The sequence below is a fragment of the Aythya marila genome (genome assembly GCF_965140915.1).
Source record: "Aythya marila genome assembly, chromosome: 1".
Taxonomy (NCBI): domain Eukaryota; kingdom Metazoa; phylum Chordata; class Aves; order Anseriformes; family Anatidae; genus Aythya; species Aythya marila.
In genome coordinates this window covers 126,459,244-126,482,273 of record NC_139042.1, presented here as the reverse complement: position 1 = coordinate 126,482,273, position 23,030 = coordinate 126,459,244, and the positions used below count along the sequence as shown (strand labels likewise).

At 45.5% G+C, this 23,030-nt stretch overlaps 1 protein-coding gene across 1 annotated transcript; it reads left to right on the top strand.

The window, feature by feature from the left end:
• Positions 1 to 19,491: 19,491 nt before the first annotated feature.
• On the top strand, positions 19,492 to 21,746 carry LOC309873817 (homeobox protein NANOG-like; the record flags this gene model as incomplete). The annotated part of the gene is made up of 4 exons (XM_082751568.1): positions 19,492 to 19,657; positions 19,808 to 20,073; positions 20,804 to 20,893; positions 21,330 to 21,746. The coding sequence occupies 4 exons, from the start codon at positions 19,492 to 19,494 to the stop codon at positions 21,744 to 21,746; spliced, it is 939 nt and encodes a 312-aa protein (XP_082607694.1).
• Between the last annotated feature and the right edge of the window lie 1,284 nt (positions 21,747 to 23,030).

The following is a 23,030-nucleotide window of genomic DNA, read 5'->3' as shown; positions in this document are numbered from 1 at the left end:
TACTTAAACTCTTGGCTGTGTCTTTACTATAAAATATTGCACTTTGGCTAAGCTATTGCAATGGGTGTCGCATGCGTATTTGCAATGACATAAACACATTTCTTTAGAACAATCTTGCATTACAGTAATCTTCAAGCTATAAACACCTTAAAGATATGCCTAGAAAAATGAAATTTGTTGTGTGACTAACTTAATACAATATTAACAAAGGTCTGCATTGTTATAAATGTTTGCTACAGATGTAATTTACTATTTTTTGAAACGTATATTAAAGTAAAGTTAAACAGGTCTAACAGAAGGACAAGAAATTTATAATACATCATAAAATATTTTGACACTATAGGAATACACAGAATCCCAGCAACTATTCATCCACTTTTCTCCTCAAACCATGTAAGAAAATGCTTAAAATGAATTGTGTGTTTACAGATAAATTGATAATTTGCCCAAAGTCATGCAGTCACTTCCATTTTTTATTTTTATAGCTATTACAAACAGTTCTAGCTGTTCAGCATTGTTACATATAACACATATAAACTCATAGAACCTAACTAAAAAAATAACAATTAAAAAAAATATATATATCTTTTTTATATTTTTACCATTGCCCCATCATTGATAACTTGAAAAAGAATGTAATGAATTTATTTTATAATGTTCTGATTTTGTGAAAACAGCTTCTAAATTAAGTAGAATAAACTGCACTTTTACAGGTATTTAATAATTTTCCTTCCTTTCCCCAGCACTTTTTACTAGACAACATTTAAAGTTCTACTCCTTGTAAGATGATAGTAGCAATTATGATAATATCTAAAATGTATGGCTACAAATGTGTCAAAACTTCTTTAATCTATATTTTTCCTCCGCTACTAATGCTTTGCAAAGCTGATGTATTAGAACTTTTTTTCTGTATTGGACAGAAAATATCTGATCTGACATTTACTGTTAATTCTGTGGCACAGCAGCCTTTTCAAGAGCCACAACCAGTTCAGCAGGGAAAGGGCACTTTCAGGTTCTCTTGTTCCCCAGCACTGGGGTGAGCCATCTCCTGCCTGCACTGCCTTTACCCGTTTTCACATCCCTTCCCTGCACTGCCTTTACCCCTTTTCACGGGTGTCATTTGCTCCTTCCCTTGTGATGCCTCCCGTGCCAGCTGTAAGCCTTGCCCAGTGACGAGGCAGGGCAGCAGTTTCCCCAGCACATCCAGACCTTAGTGCAGCCCCTTGCGGGCACGGGCAGTGCCCAGCACAGTTACTTTTGGAAGCAGGGCTCCTCTGCAGTTGGGCTGGCACAAGCAGCGTGCTCACCCTTCCAGAAGCAAGCCAGACACTTTGCACAGATATAAAGCACACCTGTGGAGCAGCAAAGCAAGGGATCCCCTTCATGTGGAGCAATGACAGCACAGAGCTGAAGCTGAGATTTTCTGCCAGTAATCTTTTTACCCTCTCAGCTTTTTCTTGTAGATGTCTTCTTTCCTCATGAGCCCTCTGGCACTGCTCTTTTCTTCTGGTGCTCTCCTTTCTGTTTCTGTTTTGCAGAGTGAAGCTCCACACTCAACCAGTGACAGAAAACACCTGCCGGTTCAGCTCAGGATGATGTAAGAGGAAAGGCAAAAAACACTTTGACCTCAGTTGCTCCCAAGTAGCAACAAGCCTTTACACACCTGCTCTTACCAGCACTTCTTCCTCTCCCTGTACATGGTGAGTGAGAGCTGATAAGTGTTTCTGGTTAAAAACATAATAACTGGATTGTCTCTTTGCAGCCCACTTGTAAGTTTGAAAGGGATGGTAACACTTAATTATCAGGAAATGTGATTTATTTTTCTGTTCAGAAGAACCCTTCAAGTGGTGCAGCTGTTCTGTAAGGCACACCCAACTTTCCTCTGAAGCACCTGAAGCTGTGGGAACAAAGTGGAAACCTCTCACACAGCAGGATCTCTCGATGCTCTCTCAAGCTTTGCCAAGGTTAAAGTGCTCAGAAATACCCCTGATGAGTGAATAAACTCATAAGTTACCAGCAAAGCTTAAACACCTTCCTGCTAAATCTGGAAAGATAAGAGTTCCTCCTCTGGAGGAAGAAAGATGACCATGTGTTGGGTGCCTTGCAGAAGACATAATATCCAAGGATTTGACCTCTAACAGGCCACGTCTGCTCTACTGGGCCTCATGCTTAAGGACTGAGAAGCTCTGATAAAACCTGAAACTTATAATATCTTTGGGAAAGGTAAACTGCATGCGGACCAGAGGATGGAAGGTTGAGATCCTGACCAGAGACCACTGTACATCGAGACAGTGACACACAAAACAGTCAGCTTGGTCTAGGTGAAGGTCTGTTCTGCACTGCACAAATCCTGTAGCTGCAGGACAGCCTCAGGCAGCCCATGGTAACAGATCCCACCTGGTACTGGCCTTGCCTTTATCTAAGGTGTTCTCATGTGCACTTCCTTTAGGAACAGAGGTGTTTTGCTTTGGTTTTGTGCTACACACTTAGGATCTGTGCTACACAAACACAGGGTGCCCAGCATCTGAAGATTTACTCACTGCTTATATGCTTCTTTTTCTGTGTTAAACAGCAGTTTTATTAAGCTATTTGTTGTCAGGCCTTTGTTACTTAGCTCCAGAAAGCTATGCCACAGTCTGTGTTGGCAGCACTCCATGGTCCAGGAGGATAGGTCGCCTCAGGCTCAACCATGCTTGGACCCACAGAGCCAGCTTTGGCCTATTACAGTGGCAGAGCTCCAGGTCCCTGCATGAACAGGTCTTGTTGTTTAGTTTATTGGTTGTTGTGGTTTTTGTTTGGTTGTTTTGTTTTTCCATTACCCGGGCTATTGCAAAACTACATGAGTTTGCAGGATGAGGATTTTGGTCTCCATTTCTCATTTTATGAAGTATCTGAAGAAAATTGCTGAGCCCTGTCTCTTCCGAAGGATAAGTGCTTTCAGTGCTTTCCGAGTAGAAAAGAACTTCATCCCTTAGCTCTGGATGTCATCTGGAGGAGACTTAGCAAGAAGGCTAAAGATGATGGTGGTTATTCTGGTGCTGGGGATATGCTCTGACCATTCTAGGTGGACCCTAACTAAGACCAAGTGGGTCTGTGGGAAGAGTTTTAGAGTGGAATGAAAATTTTGTGACATGGTGTCTGAAGTTCCCATTTGGTTTAAGGCTACTTTGTGATCAGTCTGAGGCCATAAGAGAGAGGAAACTTCCAGGAGCAATGACATTCTCACCATAGGGAGGGTACCTTGTGAAGAGAAGAAGTAGGCTACTGTGACTTTTTTTTTCTTCAGTATTCCTGTGAGAAACCAAACAGCCAGCAATCAGCAATCAATCTCCTGTTTTAGTTTGCTTTTATTATTATTTAGTTGTTTCCATATGGGTGTGATCATCTTTAAGGGAAAGATAACCCCAGGAGAATGTCACTAACATAGATGTATGATGTTGTTCAGTGTGTGCTCTGTCACTCACTGAAATCACTCGCAGGCCAGTCTCACTTTTGAGAATTTGTTTGGGTCTTCCCACCTCCAAGCCCCAGTTCTGGTGCCTGTCATCTGAGCCCACCCTGCCTTGGGACTTTGCCTTTGGCACCATTATATGAGATATACAAAATCCATCCCAACAAGTCTGTACCTATATCTGTCCCCACAGCACCTCAGTCCTCTCAGAGCAGCAGCAGTTTCAGAAATCCCTTAGTGGGCACCCACAAACATTGTAACAGCAATAATTTCCTGGGATTAGTCAATTTACCTCTTCATCTCACTCACATTCTCTACATCGCGCAATTAACATTAGTAAATGTGATAAAGGTATAGAAGTGTAACACAGATTGAAATACATGAATTTTATAGTTCTAAGGTCAGGCTCTCTTACAGTCTTCCAAAGATTGCTTTTCTTTCTCCAGGTTTCACAATCTCCTGTGTACTGTAACAGCAACATGGTGATCTGGATGAGAAAAGAGATGCTTTTGCTGTGTTGTGACAGGTTCACATCATGTTGCTAAGCCACACGTCAACCTTTGCTGAGCAAGCTGCCAACAACTGACCAGATGTTGAGAGCTTCTAGTTTCCAAACACCCAGAGCTTGAACTACCTCATCCTGCCACTGCAGTGTCCTAAGACTAGATGAAAATGACTTGCTGAACTTCTGGAACAGTATTATCCCTCCCCACACACAGCTGGATGGATTTATTTAAAGCCATATCCTGGGATGGTGGTTGCCTTCAAAAACAGCCAGACCCTTCCTGGGAAGCAGCCCAAACATATGCTCTGTGCATCCTTGTAATGCACAGCATGAGCCATGCTCAGTACCACCTGGAACACCAGTTTCCTGCATTCAGGGCATATTGCTGATGTGGCTGTGGGCCCAGACCTGAGCTAGAACACATCTGTGGCAGCGAATGATGACCAACAGAATTTCCTTTGTCTGACACTAATGTTGTAGCCTCACAGGAGTCTGATGAGGTTATAGAGGAAGCAGGTTAAGTAATTATAGTTTTAGACACTAGGACAGAAGAAAACTGATGATATGATTGGTTTGATTGATATGCTCACAGTCAATTTGCCTTTTGAGCACTCTGTCCATATTTGTTATGTGGTTTAGAAAGACTGGATACCAAAATGAAAAACATTATGTGAGATCATTAGCAGGTAGGTAAATTAAATGGTAATACAAAACATCTTGTTCTGACTGCTTAGTCATAGAACATATGAGTCAGAGTGTTTAATGATTTAATTTAATTTATCTCTTTAAGTATCATGCTCTTTATATTTATTGTTATTACTCAATGAAATGGAAACCATAACATAACTGCATTTCTGTGCCTGATTTACATTTTTGAAGATCTGGAAGGGTATGAGGGAACATTTCCTATGCACATATTGGATGTTGGTCTCCCAGTAGCTGTGGCTTTCTGTCCCCATCTTCTGCTTGTGACTTTGTAAAGGAGCCTTTATCAAATCCCAGAGCTGAATAGGACAGGAGAAGGTGTACAAGAAAAGAAAAGTCATGAAAATCAGTATATCACAAAACTACAGCATTCCTTAGCACATCTCTCTGTAGCACCTTAGGTGTTGTTTGCCTTTGCTGCCAGGTTGTTGACCTTCCTTACAACCCAGCTCCTCTAACTTCAGACTTCTGTCACAGTCACTGATCCAATGTTATATATACATCCAGGCTCCTGGGACAAAGAACTGGATGGACAGTTCAGAGCTTGAAAAGCAGAAGGCAAATAAGTACCCCAGGAAAATTGCTGTTTCCCTTTTATCAAGCTTATTTCCTTTTTTTTAGGGCAAATTCTGCCCTGGTGATTTTCAGACAAATGAATACTGGGGACAGACAGTTTAGATTTTGAAAGGTAGTGTTTGAGGGAAGAAAAGGGGAATGGGGAAGGTAATTTCTTCACTTTAAGCCTAACCATTGCAATAGGATAAAAGATTTCCCTTTCACCTCAAAAGAGATCTCTATTTCCTGCGTCATCCACATGCCATTCAGATATTTCTCAGTGGTAGCTGTCTCTGATCTTTGTCCCCAGGTCAGTCTTGGATCTCTATGTCACCAGAAGGAAAATTCAGGCTGCAGCAGTAAATATCAGGTGAGTGAAAGGAGATAGGGGGATAGAGATGTTCTCTAGTGCATGGTGGCTGTGCAAGGTGTGGTAGGGCCAAGGGCTTTGACACAAGACCATGGTGAGGGAAAGAATCTCAATTCATGTGAAATGTCCTGAGAGACAGAGAATAAAGAAACATCCTTTCTTTCCTCTCACCATAGTTTATCCTGGGTCTTTAGCCATAGGAAGATACAACATGAGCCAGCTTTTTCTTGACTTCAAGAGACAACCTGTGTCTATACTGAGATTTTGTACTGATGGCCAAATGAGAAGGAGCAGGGTGAGCTGTGAAAAGCCCAAATACCAAACCAACAACCTAAGTTGCTTTTTGGGGAAATTGCATCATGTCTTTGTAAGTAGTTTGAAGCAGGATGGCTCCACTTACTAAAGCACAAATTGTTCATAGGGCTGCAACAGGACTGTTATTATCCCTGGCTGTTTGTTATTGCTCTTCCACCCTGCCAGTTACCACCCTTGCACTGGTCTTCCTAGGAAGGACAGGACAAATGATCACTTCTGTAGATTTTTTTAATGTTTAAATCTAACCCATACAGTTCTGTAAGTGCTTGGACAGCAACTCTGCAAAGGAACAGGTGGATATTGGCCATAAATAACCAGGCTCACAAGCAAACCAAAAAGGAAAGTGGCAATATGATACAAAAGAAAACATAACAATCCTCATTTTTCCAGAAGTTTCATTTTTCCAGAAATACCTTTCCTGACATGAATTCAACTAAGCTTAAAGACAGCTAGCCAGAAATTAGTACTTCTGTTTCCTGAAAAGCATCACCATGATGACTTGGGTTTAGTTTCACTCACAACTGAAACAGGGTCCCTCCTTCCCTTCCCTCTCAAAATTTCAGTGGTTTCTCACCTGCATACTGTGCTATCCTCTAAGAGAGCTCATTGTTTGTGGCATTCAGCTGAGATGTCATAGGATTGATTACCCAATTAATCTCCTCCTTTTCAGCCTGGAGATGTTTTCCCAAGGGGAGGGACATGGGGAGTGAAAAACAAAACTTTCTGCAGAAACCTCTTGCAGCCTTTCCCCATGTAAAGCCAAATGATGATAACTCTCATTCCTTCATGCACTTCTGTGTCTCCAAGCTAGAAAAACAAGTACCACAGAAACTGATGAAGGAAATCATATAATGAAGGAAGTGAAAGAGTCATAATGGAAAAAAAAAATAAATAAATAAGAAGCCAGCCTGGAGAGCAGAATGAACAGGAAAATGTATGAGAGAAGTAAATTAGATGACAAGAATAAACAGCAAAATCTGACGGGATATCAGAAATAGGCCAAGCACAGAAAGGTAATTCTGGAATTTCACAGTTGACCCTGTCTGTGTGAGGGGAAGAAGATGCTCGTTATGCCAATGTATGAGACTCACTTATTTCATGTGCAGAGAAGAAGGAGCACAGGAGCATGATATGTGGTAGAGGGAAAGGAAATCTTTCTCCCAGCTTAGCTGAGGGCTTTAGTCTTGTTCAAGCTCACAATAGTCTCTGGATGTCCTGTGAAGATATCTGAAAATGTCGTCTCAGGACTAGCTTTCAGCAGCCAATCCTGTTGTGAATGAATAGACAAAATTAGAGAAGAGCAAAGGAAGTAAGCTCATGGCTCTGAATTCCTCAAGATTTTATTCATGTGAGAACACTCAAGAATTCTGAGAAATACTCAATGTTCCTTCTACCTAGAGGAGATGGAGTTCATCATTTGGATGATGTTTCATTTGTCCTGTTCCTCAGCTGCAGCTCAACTCTTGTTTAGAGGCCTTGGAAAGAGTCGTTTGTGTGTTGGAAGGGAGGCCCAAGTTTGCCAAAGACCTTTCCAGTTCAGGCCTCACTCTATCAGTACGGAGCAGCCATTATGGAGATCTGTGTCCTTGGTGCCTTGCTGTGGTGTTCATAGCAAACCAGTGACCAAGAGGAATTTCTCTGTCCCTGGGGCAGGGAGCAAGTACGGAGAACATCCTTAGAAGAAAGGTGAAATGGTGAGGCCTCTGGCACCTCTGCCACTGTGATTGTTTAGTAAACATAGCTCTCTTCTGTGAAGTCACCTTGAGATCTCCTGGAGACTGCCATTCAGAAATGGGAGAAAGGAGACAGATGGAGCAACATCCCTCCACCTTCCAGTGTTTCTCAGCCCCTTGTCTCATGGGATGTTGGGATGTGGAGGCATTAAAAGTGAGTCCCTCAGCCCCTGGGCTTTTTGTGAAGGAAGTGACAGGCATGTTTTTTCAATGCATGCCAAACAGGTGGGTCATCCACCTCCCCAGCCTTGAGCACAGCTCCGAGTGACTCCACAGTTATAATAAGATTTCTGCACCCATGCTCACACTGTGCCACTTTGCACTGCTCATGAGTGTCCTGGTTTCAGTTAGCACAGAATTAATTTTCTTCCTAGTAGCTGGTGGAATGCTGTGTTTTGGCTTAGAATGAGAAGAGTGCTGATAACACCCCGATGCTTTAATTGTTGCAGAGCAGTGCTTATACTAAGCCAAGGACATCTCAGCCTTTGCTCTGTCCTGCCAACAGGCAGGCTGGGGGTGCAGTAAGAGCTGGGAGGGGACAGACCCAGGACAGGTGACCCAAACTAGCCAAAGGGGTATTCCATACCATCTGACGTCATGCTAAACAATATATAGGGGTGGCTAGCCGGGGGGAGGGGGCCGGACTGCTCGGGGTTAGGCTGGGCATCGGTCAGCGGGTGGTGAGCAATTGCATTGTGCATCACTTGTTTGTACATACTATTATTACTTTCGTATTATCACCATTGTATCATCATTATTATTATTGTTATTATTATTTTTGTTATTTTTTTTTCCTGTCTTATTAAACTGTCTTTATCTCAACTCACGGGCTTCACTTTCCATTTCTCTCCCCCGTCCCAGAGAGGGAGGGGGGAGGGTGAGCGAACGGCTGCGTGGTGTTTAGCTGCCGGTCGGGTTAAACCACGACAATGAGGCACAAAGAAGAGGATACGCTACCTCCATTTCATCTGGATGCTTCTGCTTTTTCCAGTCCCTCGACTTTTCTCTCCCTGTGCCATCATTTCTCTCTCCCATGTCCACAGACAAGCAGAGCAGAAGCCTCCTCCCGCTCCTCCAGTAGAGGCAGCGGGAGGGGAATGAGGAGGTGAAGCAGCATGCTGGAATGTGAGATGTGTGATGAGATTTCAGCAAGCTACACTGTTCTGTGGAGCACAGGCAATTACCCCAGTCCAACTTGTTTCTTCACTGGTTCCATTCCCAAAGCCCTGTGCCTCGGTTTCCTGACAAGTGAAAGCATTAGCTGTTACCACCCCCATGTGCTCTGCTGAGAGTGGGGCAGGGAGGTGGACCTGTTTGTGGGAGGTGATTGATTACTAATGTTTTATTGTTGTTGTTGTCATATATACTGAGCAGATGTGTTATTTTCAGTCTTTCTACTAAGCTGATAATTTAGGTCACACCAAGTTAGACCACGGCTAGATCATTTTGCCACAGAACTACCCAATGTAAGCAGATTGCCTTGCAATTTGCTTGCAGTTGGAACTCCACTCACTCAGGTTACTGCCAGAGTATCTAACCAGAATCTCAGATGGATTTTGCAGCTTCTTAGCTTCACATTGCCTAAACTCCGTCATTATAAGTAACCAAGCCACAAAGTTAAGTGTTGGGTTGCTGATGTAAAACTAGGATTGCTGTGATAAGGTAAGTTCTGCTGAGAATGAACGCTGCCCAGAGCTGAGTCTGCTGACTGTGGTGGTTTCACTCGAGTGGACAGTCGAGTTCCACCACAGCTGCTCTTTCACTGCCCTTCCTCAAAGGGGAAGGGGAAGAATACGATGCAAAAGGCTCAAGGGTTGAGATAAGGATGGGTAGATCACTCAAAAATTATCATGATAGGCAAAACAGACTCAAAGTAGGGAGATTAGTAAAATTTATTGCCTATTACTAACAAGCTAGAGAAGTGAGAAACAGAGGAAACAAAAAAAAAACACCTTTCCCCCATCCACCCTCTTCCACCTCCTCCCCTGGAGCAGCACAGGGGAACAGGGAATGGGGGCTGCAGTCAGTCCCTAACACCTCGTCTCCGCTGCTCCTTCACAGTCACTCTCTGCCCCTGCTCCCCGTGGGGTCCCTCCCACAGGATGCCATCCTTCCTGAACTGAGTTTGTGGGGGCTGCCCACAGGCAGCAGCTCTTCAAGAACTGCTCCCACGAGGCTCTGTACCACGGGGTCCATCCCCAGGAGCAAACTGCTCCAGCACGGGTCCCCCACAGGTGGCAGCTCCCCCCAGACCCCTGCTCTTGTGTGGGCTCCTCTCCACGGGCTGCAGCTCCAGCCTGGGGCCTGCTCCACCGGGGGCTCTTCCACGGGCTGCAGCGTGGAGATCTGCTCCATGTGGGACCCATGGGTGCAGGGGGACAGCCTGCTCCACCAGGGGCCTCTCTCTCCACAGGCTGCAGGAGAACTTTTTGTTTTGTTTTGTTTTTGTTTGTTTGTTTGTTTTCCCATTTCTTAAATCTGCTCTCACAGAGGCACAAAAAACATTGCTTATTGTCTCAGTTCTGAGAAGTGGCAGGTCCCTTTGGAGCTGGCTGAAGCTGTCCCTTATCTAACAGGGGTCAGATTCTGGATTCTTCTCACAGAAGCCACCCCTGCAGCCCCCTGCTACCAAAACCTTACCAATACACTGATGAACATGGTTTTGTGCTAGATGTAGCACAATGGGATGGTGGAGGCCCCTCAGTTATCCTGGACACTTACTTTATTCTAAGCACACCACTTCCTGTAATACTGGATCAGACCATCTGACAACCTGACTAGTCATCCTTCTGACAACTCATAGAAACTCTTCTCCCCTCCCAACATCAGTTAGTGAGCAATATTTTCAGCCTCCAAGGTCACAGAATCAGATAATGGTTTGGGCTGGAAGGGATCTTAAAGATCATCCAATTCCAACCCCTCTGCCGTGGGCCCCATCCAGCCTGGCCTTGAACACCTCCAGGGATGGAACATCCACAGCTTCTCTGGGCAACCTGTTTCTGTGCCTCACCACCCTCATAGTGCATGATTTATTCCTTATATCTAATCTCAACCTACCCTACTCCTTGTCCAGCCCCTTGATCATATTAATGGCTCTCCTCTGGACTCATTCTATTACTTCCATGTCCTTCTTATGCTGGGAGCCCCAGAGCTGAACACAGTACTGCAGGTGGGGCCTCACAAGAGCAGAGTAGAGGGGAAGAATCAACTCCCTCGACCTGCTGACCTCTCCTCTGTTGATGCAGCCCAGGATACAGTTGGCTTTCTGGGCTGCAAGCACACATTGCTGACTCATGTTGAGCTTCTCATCAGCCAACACCCCAGGTCCTTCTCATCAGGGCTGCTTTCAATTCATTCTTTGCCCAGCCTGTATTTGTTCTGGGGATTGCCCCAGCCCAGATGTACAACCCTGTTGGTCTTGTTGAACCTCATGAGGTTTGCACAGTCCCAGCTCTCAAGTCTGTCCAGGTCCTTCTGGATGCCATTTCTTCCCTCCAGCGTGTTAACTGCATTATACAGCTTGGTGTCATTGGCAAACTTGTTGAGGGTGCACTCAATCCCACTGCCCATGACACCAACGAAGATGTTAAACGGTTCTGGTCCCATCAATGACCACTGAGGAACACCACTCGGTACTGCAGACATTGAGCTGTTGGCCGCAACTCTTTGAGTGTGACCATCCAGCCAATCCTTACCAACTGAGTGGTCCATCCATCAAATCCATCTCTCCAATTTAGAGACAAGGATATCATGGGAGCCAGTTTCAAATGCTTTGCACAAGTCCAGGTAGATGATGTCAGTTGCTCTTCCCCTATCCCCCAGTGCTGTAACCCCATTATAGAAGGCCTCCACATTTGTCTGGCACAATCTGCCCTTAATGAAGCCATGTTGGATGTCACCAATCAAATACATATTTTCCATGTGCTTTAGCATAGTTTGAAGGAGAAACTGATCCATGATCTTGCCAGGAACAGAGGCAGCCTGACTGGCCTGTAGTTTCTGAGTCTTCCTTTTTCCCCTTTTTGAAAATGAGGATTATATTTCCCCTCTTTCAGTCAGCGGGAACTTCACTGGACTGCCACGACTTTTCAAATATGATGGATAGTGGCTTAGCAACTACATCCGCCAGCTCCCTCAGGACCTGTGGATGTATCTCATCAGGTCCCATGGACTTGTACACTTTCAGGTTCCTTAGATAGTCTCGAACATGATCTTCTCCTACAGTGGGCCGTTCATCATTCTTCCAGTCCCTGCCTTTGACTTCTGGGGCCCAGGCCAAATCAATCATCTACAGCACAGAGACAGGGCTGGGAAGTGTTTCTCCACCCCCTGTTGACCTGCTTTTCCTTGTATCTTGCCCACATTTTGTGAGCTGCCCCCTGCTTACCAAACTTACTGTCCAGTTCTTGGTGTCTCCAATGCAAACAGCAGCCTCGGATCAGCACAAAGAGATTCCTCAAAGCTCTAGTGTCAACAGTTGTCATCAGCTGGCATCAGCAGATCCACTTCACTGATACACAGGAGTCCCTCTAAGCCTGTAAAGATCTACCAGAACAGGAGGCAGAATTGTCTCAGGCATCAGAGTAAGGCAACACACAGCTCAAATACAAACAGCTGTGAACACATTATGAACAAGCCCCCAGACCAATCCAACTAACCCAAAGTGAAACCCCAATAACATATGCAATTCTTTCCCTGCAGAGAGGATAAGAAAGAGACAAAGAACCACATGTGGCAGATCTGAGTCAGGGCACCGGAAAATGCTCAGACACCATAACGATTAAGGCAATCTAGGAACCTAGACAAAATAGACTGGTTTTCTGTTCTCTTTCTCTTTTTTCCTCTCCTCTACTTAATGTGGTCCACCTCTTTCTCATTGTGACTGACTTTATTTATTTGTCCAGGAATTCATGTTTCTATTGCATTTAAATAAGGGGTCAGATTATGCACTTACAAGAAAAATGTCAAACCTCTAAAAGCCACTGAAGTTGATATAAAACTGCTTTTGACTATCATAGGACCAAAATCCTTCCTTGCTGAGGAACTATCCCAGTTACAGAGGGAGCAGGGAGCAGCACCTGGTTAACTGGGCTATTTAATCCCCTCTTTTGGTTTTAACTTCAGCAGGTTGAAACAAGATGATCACGTTTTCTCCACGTAAGAGAATTTAAAGCAAAGAGAAAGTTATATAGAACAGCCTGATTCTGAGCATTTTCATTTCCTCCTGTTTCTTGATACTAGGAGACTGCTGTTCAGTAGGCTGCCAGCAGACCTTGGCATTTCCATGACTGCGTCATTCAGCACTGTGAGGGTCATTTTTAGGTGCTCCAAGTGGCTGTTTCAAGTCATTGGGGTGTCAATACCTGAAAGACACATTCAGAGGACAGGTGTTGAATCCTGTGGTTGGTGTACACCTATTCTCTGGGGATCAAATCACAGAGAAGGAGTGCTCCAGTTCCTCATACAACAGGAGCAGACCTTAATCACCAGGCTTTGCTAGGAACATGCTAGCGAATAAGCTGCTCTGGCTGCAGGGCACCACTACTGCCTTGTCCTCATAGTAGGTGCAGCTGGTGGACAGATGAGAGATCAAACCTCCAGATGGGGCCAGCACATGGGTTTGCAGAGCATGTGGGTACTGATAGAAACTGAAATCTTCAGTGGTTTGTGTTAACGTGCTGTCTGTGAACTGTGGTGACTGAGGAAAGATGAACTACATCCTGCTCGACCATTTTTGCCACAAAAGTGGGGATTACTGGCAGCTGCAGTAAGTGAAGACAGACAGCTGAGGTGTTAACCATGTCAGAGGGCCCTGCTGGATCCCAAATCAACACCTGTATGTTTGCACCAAAAACATGCAACACTCTGCAAGGTTATTTTGCATCTGCAGGCGCTTTAACACTATTAATAGATTGTTTTCAACTATAGTGAATCAATTCAGTCGTGAGTGGGGTTAAGAGAAGGTGTTCCCAGGCCTGTCTTAGCCCCTGTTTGCATGCAGTACACAGCTGAGGTTAGAACTGGAATTTTTTGCAAAATGATTTTCCCAACAGTCACAGCAGCTCCTCCTCCTCCTTCATGGCTAAATTGTGCCAGGGAAGCATTACTATATTGTCACAGCTCAGTCTGAGTGTCTGCAGTTCTTTTGCCATGATTCTGTGGCTTTTCCTGATCTTATAGACAGGGAAGACACCCAGTCAGTAATTCAGTCTCTTTGCTGCCCACAAAGATGTGCTTCACTGCCTGGTGTGAGCTAGCTCTCCCTAGACAGTCTGAAAGAAATGAACAAATATTTTTTACCTTTATACCACCACTAGCTGGTGTCAATGCTATGCCCCGCTCCTCAGCCTCCAACCTCCACTGGATTCAATTCCTAGACAAATGACATCCAGCCGGAAAAAAAAAAAAAAAAAAAAAAAAAAAAAAGCTACTGCCTCTTACTGTTCTTCTCTTTGTCTCTTTTTCTTTCCATCTCAGTCACGTCGGCCACCTAAATATTGTTAAACAAAAGCAGATAAATCTCTTTCTTCCGTCAGTCCCAGACAAAATCCACTTGCAGATCCCGTTCCACAGCACTGGGTTTCACGGGTTACCATTCAAATGTAGAGTGGGTGCCAGCCAGGGAGCCTCAGGCTCTAACACTTGCTAATCACTCATGAATGCATGTGCAACAGCCAGTCTTGGAGGAAAGCAGAGGGTGGACCGATGGGGGTAATGGTCAGGCAACGGGGGAGTCCCTGTCGCAACCTGTGACAGGTTTGAAAGAGCAGCACCCTTTTCAGTCATCCCAACATTTCTTGTAATCAGACACTTGTCTCATAGGTGATCTGCTCTTACGGGGACTTTCTGGAGCTTAAAAAATCTAGATGCCACAGAATTGGCACAGTGACACACTTGAGAAGTATGTGCTAACTAGAAGAGTGTGGTTCATGAGATGTATTAGGAACACAAAATTACTCACAGGCTGTGTGCCCATTTATGGCCTGCATGTATAATTACAGTCATCCACTTGGCACATGATCCTCATTAGTTCTGTTCTGATATGCATTAACAATTGTGAAAAACATGGGATCAGCCTCCGGTAAAAGATGTGGAAGAAAACAGGTGCCACAATACTCAGTGAACTCAAGAGAGCCTTCAACACATGTGACCTATCTACCAGTTCAGTGCCCTGCTGACTGCAGATTCCCACTAGCTATGGATTTGTGGAGACTTCCCACTGAGTGGGTTGTTCGAAATTGTTCCTATCAGAAAGGGGAAGAAGAGTAAAGAAACCTCAGGAAGAAAAGCTTCTGTTTCATTTCAAAGTGGAGTGTGTTTGGGAAAGAAAAGGCAAACTGCCTGATATAGAGCATCCTCTGGGAGGAGAGCATGGGAGGTGACTCATTTTGAAATTACGTAGGGCCTTTGTACAATGAAAAACACAGGACTTGGTATTCCCCTCTAGTGGTGGAAACGCCAGAAACTCAAAGAAAGTATCTGAAGACAGTGATCTCTATCCCATTTGTTTTTAATAAGAGGACATCTAAGTGAGCCTGTAAGAACAACCGCACTATCACTAAAAGGAAGAGGTGTGAATTTGATCAGAGAATTTGATTTCTGTCTCCATGGGGGAGACAGAAATTCTATATTCCAGTTTATAGGTGCTGATAGGGAATGCTTCCTCATACAAGTACTTACAACATAACTTCAACATTGTGTGCAGGCATGGGCACAAGAAAGGGCCGATAAAGAAGGAACAGGCCCATCATACCTTAAGAAATCTGGGTTGGCACACTAGCCTTCTTCCCACCTGATTCTGAAACTCAGGTTTTCCTGCCCGTGCAGGGAGTCAGTTGGTTTTATGCCATGGCTCCTCTGTCCCAGTCTGCCTCTCCACAGCTAACAAAGGGCCTCATCACCCAGTAATTCTCAGGTGATTGAGAGACTGGGTTGCCACTGCAAAGGAGAAGCTTTGTCCTTTTCTTGACCTGCTCCCCCAAAAAGCCAAGAGAAAGGAAAACCATATTGTAATATGAATGAGGGTCTAATTTTTGTTATTCTTTCTTGGCTGCCTTCCCTTCCACAAACACGGCATCCTGAGACCAGACTGTGAGCTGTGACCAAGCCACGGGGGGGCAGGCTGTCTGGAGCCAAGAGCTCGGTGAGTACAGAGGGCTGCAGGGCAGGATTATTTTTCCAAAATTTAACTTGAGAATTCAATGTAAAAAAAATACCATAGGTGCCTGCTCGCAAGAAATGCCAGGCGAGCTCAGCAGAATGCAAGGGAGGGATTTCTACCTGCCTTCCCCTACCATGCACATGCCTGACTGTGGGTGATGGCACCAAAAGAAACCTCTGAGGAGCAACAGGGCCCAGGCTGTGGCCCCCTGTTAACCACTGCCAGCTTGCTGAACACCATGAATGTGAGCAGAACAATACAGGAACTCTCATGACACTTCACAGTATTCACCAAAACACAAATACCCCATGTTTAAGTTAGCAACAGGAAGACAGAAGAGTACCTATCCTATATAAAATTTGAAACTACCTATACTAGTATAACATTAACCTGCTGGTGAAAATGAGTTTAGCAGTGCTCTGAGGTAGGAACCCATGGCATTTCTGATCCAGTGGTATAAGATCCAGAGCTGGATATACACTACCAGCCATCTGCTTCTTCCCCAACTCCAATATAAGTTTGTATCACTTCAGTGCCAATATATGTTTGTATCACTTCAGTGCCAGTTTGAGCTCCAGCCCTCTGAAGGCAGAGATTGCACTGACACTAACAGGGGCTCCTTCACAGAAGGAACTTGCAGGATGAAAACATCTTTCAGCCATGGTCCTGTCTCATGTGTACTTAGGCCAAGAGGCCAAGACTGCTTTTAGACTTGAGCTTCTATCTCTACTCTGGAAGGATTATGGAAAAGGTTCATTAGGACATGCTTCAGCCCAGTGACTGGTTACATTCACTGCCATATGCATAATAAAGCAACTTATGCTCACTTGACAAAAGCTCCAAAATATTTGGCACATCATAAACTGAGAACTACCAAACTGGAGAGCGGCCACAGGATGAAGAGGGAGGGGGTCACAACTTTTAGCTTAAAAACAAATCGCTGCTGCTACTTCACCCTGTGGGGAAAAATATGACTAAATCAGATCTGTATCATGTTGCTGTTCCTGCTGAAAACAGCAACAAAAAGAAACATGAGTGGAAACATGCTTCTGTTTTAGGAGTCATTCTCAGAAGGTATTTTCTAAATACACGTCAGCTCTACATATTCATGGGTAGTATATCCACTTTGCAGGCTGATGTTGTCACATGGCAAATGTCCCTGACCCAGTACCTTGGGGAGCTACTCAAACATATACATCTTTCTTCCTATAGCATCCTATGTGCCTGTGAGACTTATGGATTTACCTTCCCAAGGCATTTTGATGTCTACAATTTATTTTGGGGAAAACAACTGGATTTCTTTACATTAAAAAAAAAAAAAAATCCGTCTTTAGATGGTATGATTTTATACACTCACACAAGCTTCATTTCTCCCACAGAGACATTTCAAAAGATATGTTTCATAATCTGATAAGAGGTATGGTTGGGGAGAAGGAGAAAATTGATGTCACTAGAGCGGGATATATGGAACAGAAAATAGATCGGGTAGTTCAAGCATAAAAAACAAAGGAAATGGAAGACAAAGGAGATGAGAAAATCAAAAGATGAACAAAGACAAATGGAAAAGGATGGGTAAATGAAATCAGTTCTATGCAGGCTACAAAGCAGGTCTGTCTCTTGGAGAAAAACAGCTCAACGCCGAAAAATTGCAAACTGTGAGCAGTTCAGCTGCATTTTGCAACACACACACACACCAAGGGAAGATGGGATCTGACGGTGGAGGTAGTGTTACTCCATCTGTAAAAGTGTTAGTCCTGCTGTAGTTGTTCCTAGACAAGCTGTGTCACCTCTCTTGACTCAGTCTGCAGCCTGTGAGATGGCCAAGAGTGCTTCCTGCAACCTCTCACTAGTGGGCACCATCGTCTCCAGACAGGAGTCCTTGTCAATAAATACCAGAATTGTGTTTATTATTTCACTTGATGTGCACTGTAGAGGCAAACATGGAGCTCCTCAAACTGTCATTGCCAAGAAACAATCAAACAAATGATTTGGCTTGCAAATACAGCTCCCTTGACCACAGAATCCTGTTTTTCTCTGCCTTTGCAATGGACTGTGGCAATGAAGTCAAACACTACTTTGCAGGTAGCATGCATATCTCCAGGGAAGCCCTATCAGCACAGGGACCATGCAGATCAGTGGCTATCACTTCTACAACATACTATTGTGTGACCATTCTGCATGTCTGACAGAGAAACCCTTCCTGTGCATGCATGGGCTGATTATTGCCCATGGCAATGAGCAAGCAACCTGCATGAAATATAGAGCTGCAAGAACAGGGCAAGAGCCCAAGAGCAGCAAAGAGCCCAGAGCTTGCACTGCTTGCTTCAGGGTAAGAATCTGACTCTGTATTTTATTCCTCTTACTCAATTATAGTCACTTTTCCCTGCATTCCCAATTATCTCTCTGCCTGATTCTTGTCCATTAAATCACAATTAATTAGGAATTTATCAAAAAATGGGCCCACCAAGGCCTTCTCCAGGTAAACAGCTCTGCAAAGGCACCCCAGTGTGACCTCCTCAAAGTAAGCTCATCAGTCCCAGCAATTCCCAGCAGCTGACCAGTGGCACAAGAGAAAGTGGGCTTAGGGTAACACCTGGGGCTCATTTCTCATGATGACTCAACTGGGGTGGAGGAGATATATGGAAGGAAAGGAGATCTGTTTCTATCATCTCTAGAAGATTATTAACAGTGCAGTAATCTAGCAACCATTCCCCCTTCCTTTGGGTACAGGTAGGTGCCTGTGTCCTGTTTCTTTCACTGGGTGAGATAGGGAATTTTATGTGTCATGTGCCTTCACGTTTACCTTTCCATAGAGTTTTTCCAGGTTTTATAATTCCTGGGCAATGAGATCATCCCAATAAGCTTTTAATTTCCCTAAGGGAAGTGGTAATAGTTTATTTATGGGGTGGTGGTTGTTGTTGTTGGGGTAGGAAGGAGGAAGTAGCTTAGCTTCTCTGAGCAGACTGTAGGCCTTGGCCTTAAGTGCTTAAGACCTATAAGGCTCTTTTATAGGTGTACGGCCCTCAGCTCCATAATTCCCGTGTTTTCCTGGTGTGTAGTAAAACCAAACTTTTTTATAAGCTCTGACTTCTTTAAGAAGCTAGGAAAAAAAGCTCAAGCTTCTTTCCTCAACCATTTGCCGAAGTACATCTGTATCCCTGCAAGACAGGCCGGCCTGCCCCAGCCTCGGGTTAGCAGCTGGAAGAGCTGGGGAGCAGCTTATCTTTCCCGGAGCCCCCTTCCCCGCAGCACAGGGTGGGCGCTCAGGGGAGTCGCCCCCTCCCCTGCCCCCAGTCCGCATTGACCGGCGGGGCGGCGGAGCGCTTATCTGCCGGCCGCGATCTGCAATGCAGACACCGACAGCCCCCGCATGCCCCGGGGGGAGGCTCCTGCCTCGCCTCCATTCTTCCCCCTTGGGTGGGGGGCGTAGGTGGGGAGAAGGAGTGTGAAACGTGGGGGCGGGGGTGCCTGCCCTGCCCGCCCGGGCCCCGAGGTGGGAGCAGGGTCCCCGCAGGGAGGGCTGAGCGCCCCCCGGAGCCACTCCCCCCCCAATCAACCGGCTTTTAACATGACAATGGCCGTGACCGTCCCTTCCAGCCGAGGCCGGCCTGGGGAGGACATAAAGCACCCCCCGGCTCCGCCTAATGGGGTATCGGCATGCGGCAGGCGCCCGGGGCTGGGGGTGCGGGCCCGGCCATGAGCGCCCACCTGGCCATGCCGCCCTACACGCCCCTCGCCGGCGCCCTCAGGTACGGCCACTACTGCTGGCCCTCCGCCGGCACCATGGACGGCGCGGCCGCCGAGGAGGCCCCGGTAGACCTGCTGGCCCTGCCCGCCGAGCAGAGGACGCCCAGTCACCCAGGTACGGCCGGGGGGCGACCGCTTCGGGCAGGGGCCGGGCGAGGCCACCGCGTCCCGGCAGGGCACCCCTGGCTCCCGGCATCCGTGAGCCACTCGGGGAGCTGGGCGTCGACTTTGAGGTGTGAGTGCTCGCCGCTGCTTCCCTCCCCAGATGCCTCTCCAGCTTCCTCCAGCTCGGGGACGCTCGTCCAGTACACGCCGGACTCGGCCACCAGCCCCACCGCGGAGCGCCCGTCTCCACATCCCAGTTTCCAGGTCAAGGAGAAAGATGAGGGCGCAGCAAAGAAGGGCAAGAGCCGCACAGCCTTCTCCCAGGAGCAGCTGCAAACCCTGCACCAGCGGTTCCAGGTCCAGAAGTACCTCAGCCCCCATCAGATCCGGGAGCTGGCAGCGTCCCTGGGGCTCACCTACAAGCAGGTGAACGTCTTGCTCTGAGCAAAGTTGCACCCCTGTTGTGGAGTGATCTTGCTACCACAACCAATTGTTGTTTTGTTGTTTACTTTTTTTTTTTTTTTCTTAGGTCCCCAGAGGAGTGTCTTTTAATTATCTTATTTATCTGATTGCGTGTATGAGAGAGTAGAGGGTGTGAAAACTTATGACTCAGTCTTCCTCTTACTTCCCGCACTATCCTCCCACTGTGTGCAGATGTTCGGAAATAAAGGGCAGTGCCACTTAGTCAAGTTACTGCTCTGTATCAACATATTTTGTCTCTGATAAAATACAAAAAGACAGATATTTGGCACTACTTTTCTTATACGTAGTGGCACCCTCAGTCTTTCCTTAAAGAGGTGGTCTTTGCCTCGCCAGCTACTCGTGTGTGACTGAGGCCACGAGTCACTATTGAATCGGCACTGATCTCATCACAGCAGTGAGGTGCTGCTGTACAAGCAATGTTTCAGCAGTTGTCTTGCCTGTCTTTCAGGAAGGGTTTTTGATATGTTGAGCATGAAAGATCCCGTGGTGACCTGAGCAGTAAGTGTGCTAGGCTCAGTTTTGGTTCTATTGATGCCTAACGTTAGCTGCTGAAACTATGCACTGTGTTAGGACCCATGCAGAAACTATTATAGAAACTAATACATTTTTAGGATATGTACTGAGATTCAAATAAGAATGAATTTCTAATATTCTATGTCCTCTTCACTTCCAGGTGAAAACATGGTTTCAGAACCAACGTATGAAGTTTAAACGTTGCCAGAAGGAGAGTCAGTGGGTGGAAAAAGGGATGTATCTATCACAGGTGAGAAAATTGCCCCTTTTGTTTGCTATATATATTTCCACTAGTCAGGGATCCTCTGTTTTGTGCTGAAAAGTGCATCATGTCTAAGATAGTTGTATTTCTCATGTGTACAGAACAGGTTTACAGGTTTTACAGCAGCATCTATTTTAAACCTGCAATGGCAACTGAAATAATGTTATCCACTTATTTCCAGGTTAAGAATTGGCCAGAGAGGGCCACCAAGGCCTACTCATGCTGGCTTTCTTCCCAGCATGGTGGTTTGGGGATTTCTAAGTTTAGATCTTATGATCTCTGTTATTATAAATCTATAGCGGGGATGATGTGGACTGAAAATAACTGATTTTGGAAAGGGTGGAAAGGAGGACATATCCAAATCAATGGACACAGCTCGTGTGCCTGTTCTTAATTACTGAACAGCTATCTCTGTCTCCCCTAGAATGGGTTTCATCAAGCTTCATACCTGGATATGACCCCCACGTTTCACCAAGGATTCCCTGCTGGTGCTAACAGAAACCTTCAGGCTGTGACCAACATGCACCAAGCTTACAGCAGTGGCCAGACTTATGGGAATGGGCAGTGCCTGTACCCATTCATGGCTGTGGAGGACGAGGGGTTCTTCGGAAAAGGTGGGACAAGCTGCAACACCCAGCAAGCCGTGGGTTTATTAACTCAGCAAGTGAACTTCTATCATGGCTACCCTACTAATGTGGATTATGATGGCCTGCAGTCAGAAGACACCTACAGCTTCCAGAGCACCTCTGATGGTATCATGCAGTTCTCAAGCTCTCCTGTACGGCATCAGTACCAGGCCCCTTGGCATACGTTGGAGACCCAGAGCGGTTATGAGTCTTAGACCAAAGTGTTTTTCTTCCTCTTCCTGTTTTCTGTCATGGGGTTTCTAGGATCTTGACTCAGAGATCCAATTTTTTATTCCTTTCTTTTCCCCCCCCCCCCCCCCCCCTCAGTTCTGGCTTTTTACTCTTGGTGGGTCTTGGTACCCTGCTGTGTTTGGCTTCTCTTCTGTTTAAAAGAATTTGTGCATAGCTAACCCTTGGCCAAGGGTGTTTTGTGCGTAGATAATCCAAAACTGCATTCATGGAGGGGAATGTGCAATGCCACAGCCAGGAGCAGCAGAGATGGTGAAGGCTGATGTTTACTGTCCAAGACCTACTCTGCTGCCTCTTTAGCATGTGATTCTCTGATCCTTGCCCTGTGTTTTGCATCAGGATTTTGCTGGAGAAGACTTTTCTTGCACTTCTGCAACAAATACCAGCTGTAACCCAGAATCTATCTTTCTGTCTTGCCTTTTGCTAATACCTCAGACAGCTGATAAGTTCATCTGGGTCCTCCCATTCTTCACTGAAAAGCTAAAAGATCATCTGATCTCAGATGGCTTTGATCCAAAGTTGCTCTTCTTCTCCTCCTCCTGGAGAGGTCAACATCTGCCTATTCCTTGCCTGGTACCTTCCTGTGTACATCAGGGGGATTGAGAGGAGGAGCAGAAGAAAGAAAAGTGGAGAAGAGTATTTCTGATAGTCGAAATGGAAACTTTCTCCATAGTTTCCAGAGCTGCTAACTTCTTTGTGCCTGTCAAATCATTCACAGTGGATCTCAGGAACTGTTCCTTTGCAGTTCAGATCTTGCCTTCCTTAATCTTTCTGCTGAGATACTGTTGGCTTGTCCCAATCTGAATATTGCAGCAGAGGGTATCCCAAAGTGCCATTTCTGTGTGAGGTGGTGAGAACAGTTTTACTTATCTGTATGTCATGGTTCACTAGCACTTCATGAACACAGTGACAATACCATGGCAGTCTTCTCAGGGGTAGAGATGGCCAGCTACTTAAAAGAATGCTAGGTGGTAGAATTGTAGAAGCCTGTCTGCCACTGCTCAAGAACACAAAATGAGCTGGCAAGAGTAAATTGTAAAAGCATAAATAATTTTTGGTATTGTTGTCACTAGTGCACATTTTTTTTTTTTACTGCAATCCAGTATTTTAATGTATGCATGAGGATTGTATGTCATAGTTAAACTCACTGCAAGGGAGATGAGTATTTGTTGTGTTCCAGTTTCATTTTTCGAAGTGTATTTTCTTGCAGTGATCTTGAGCATGTTCTTATGGTTATGCGCATGTTGTCT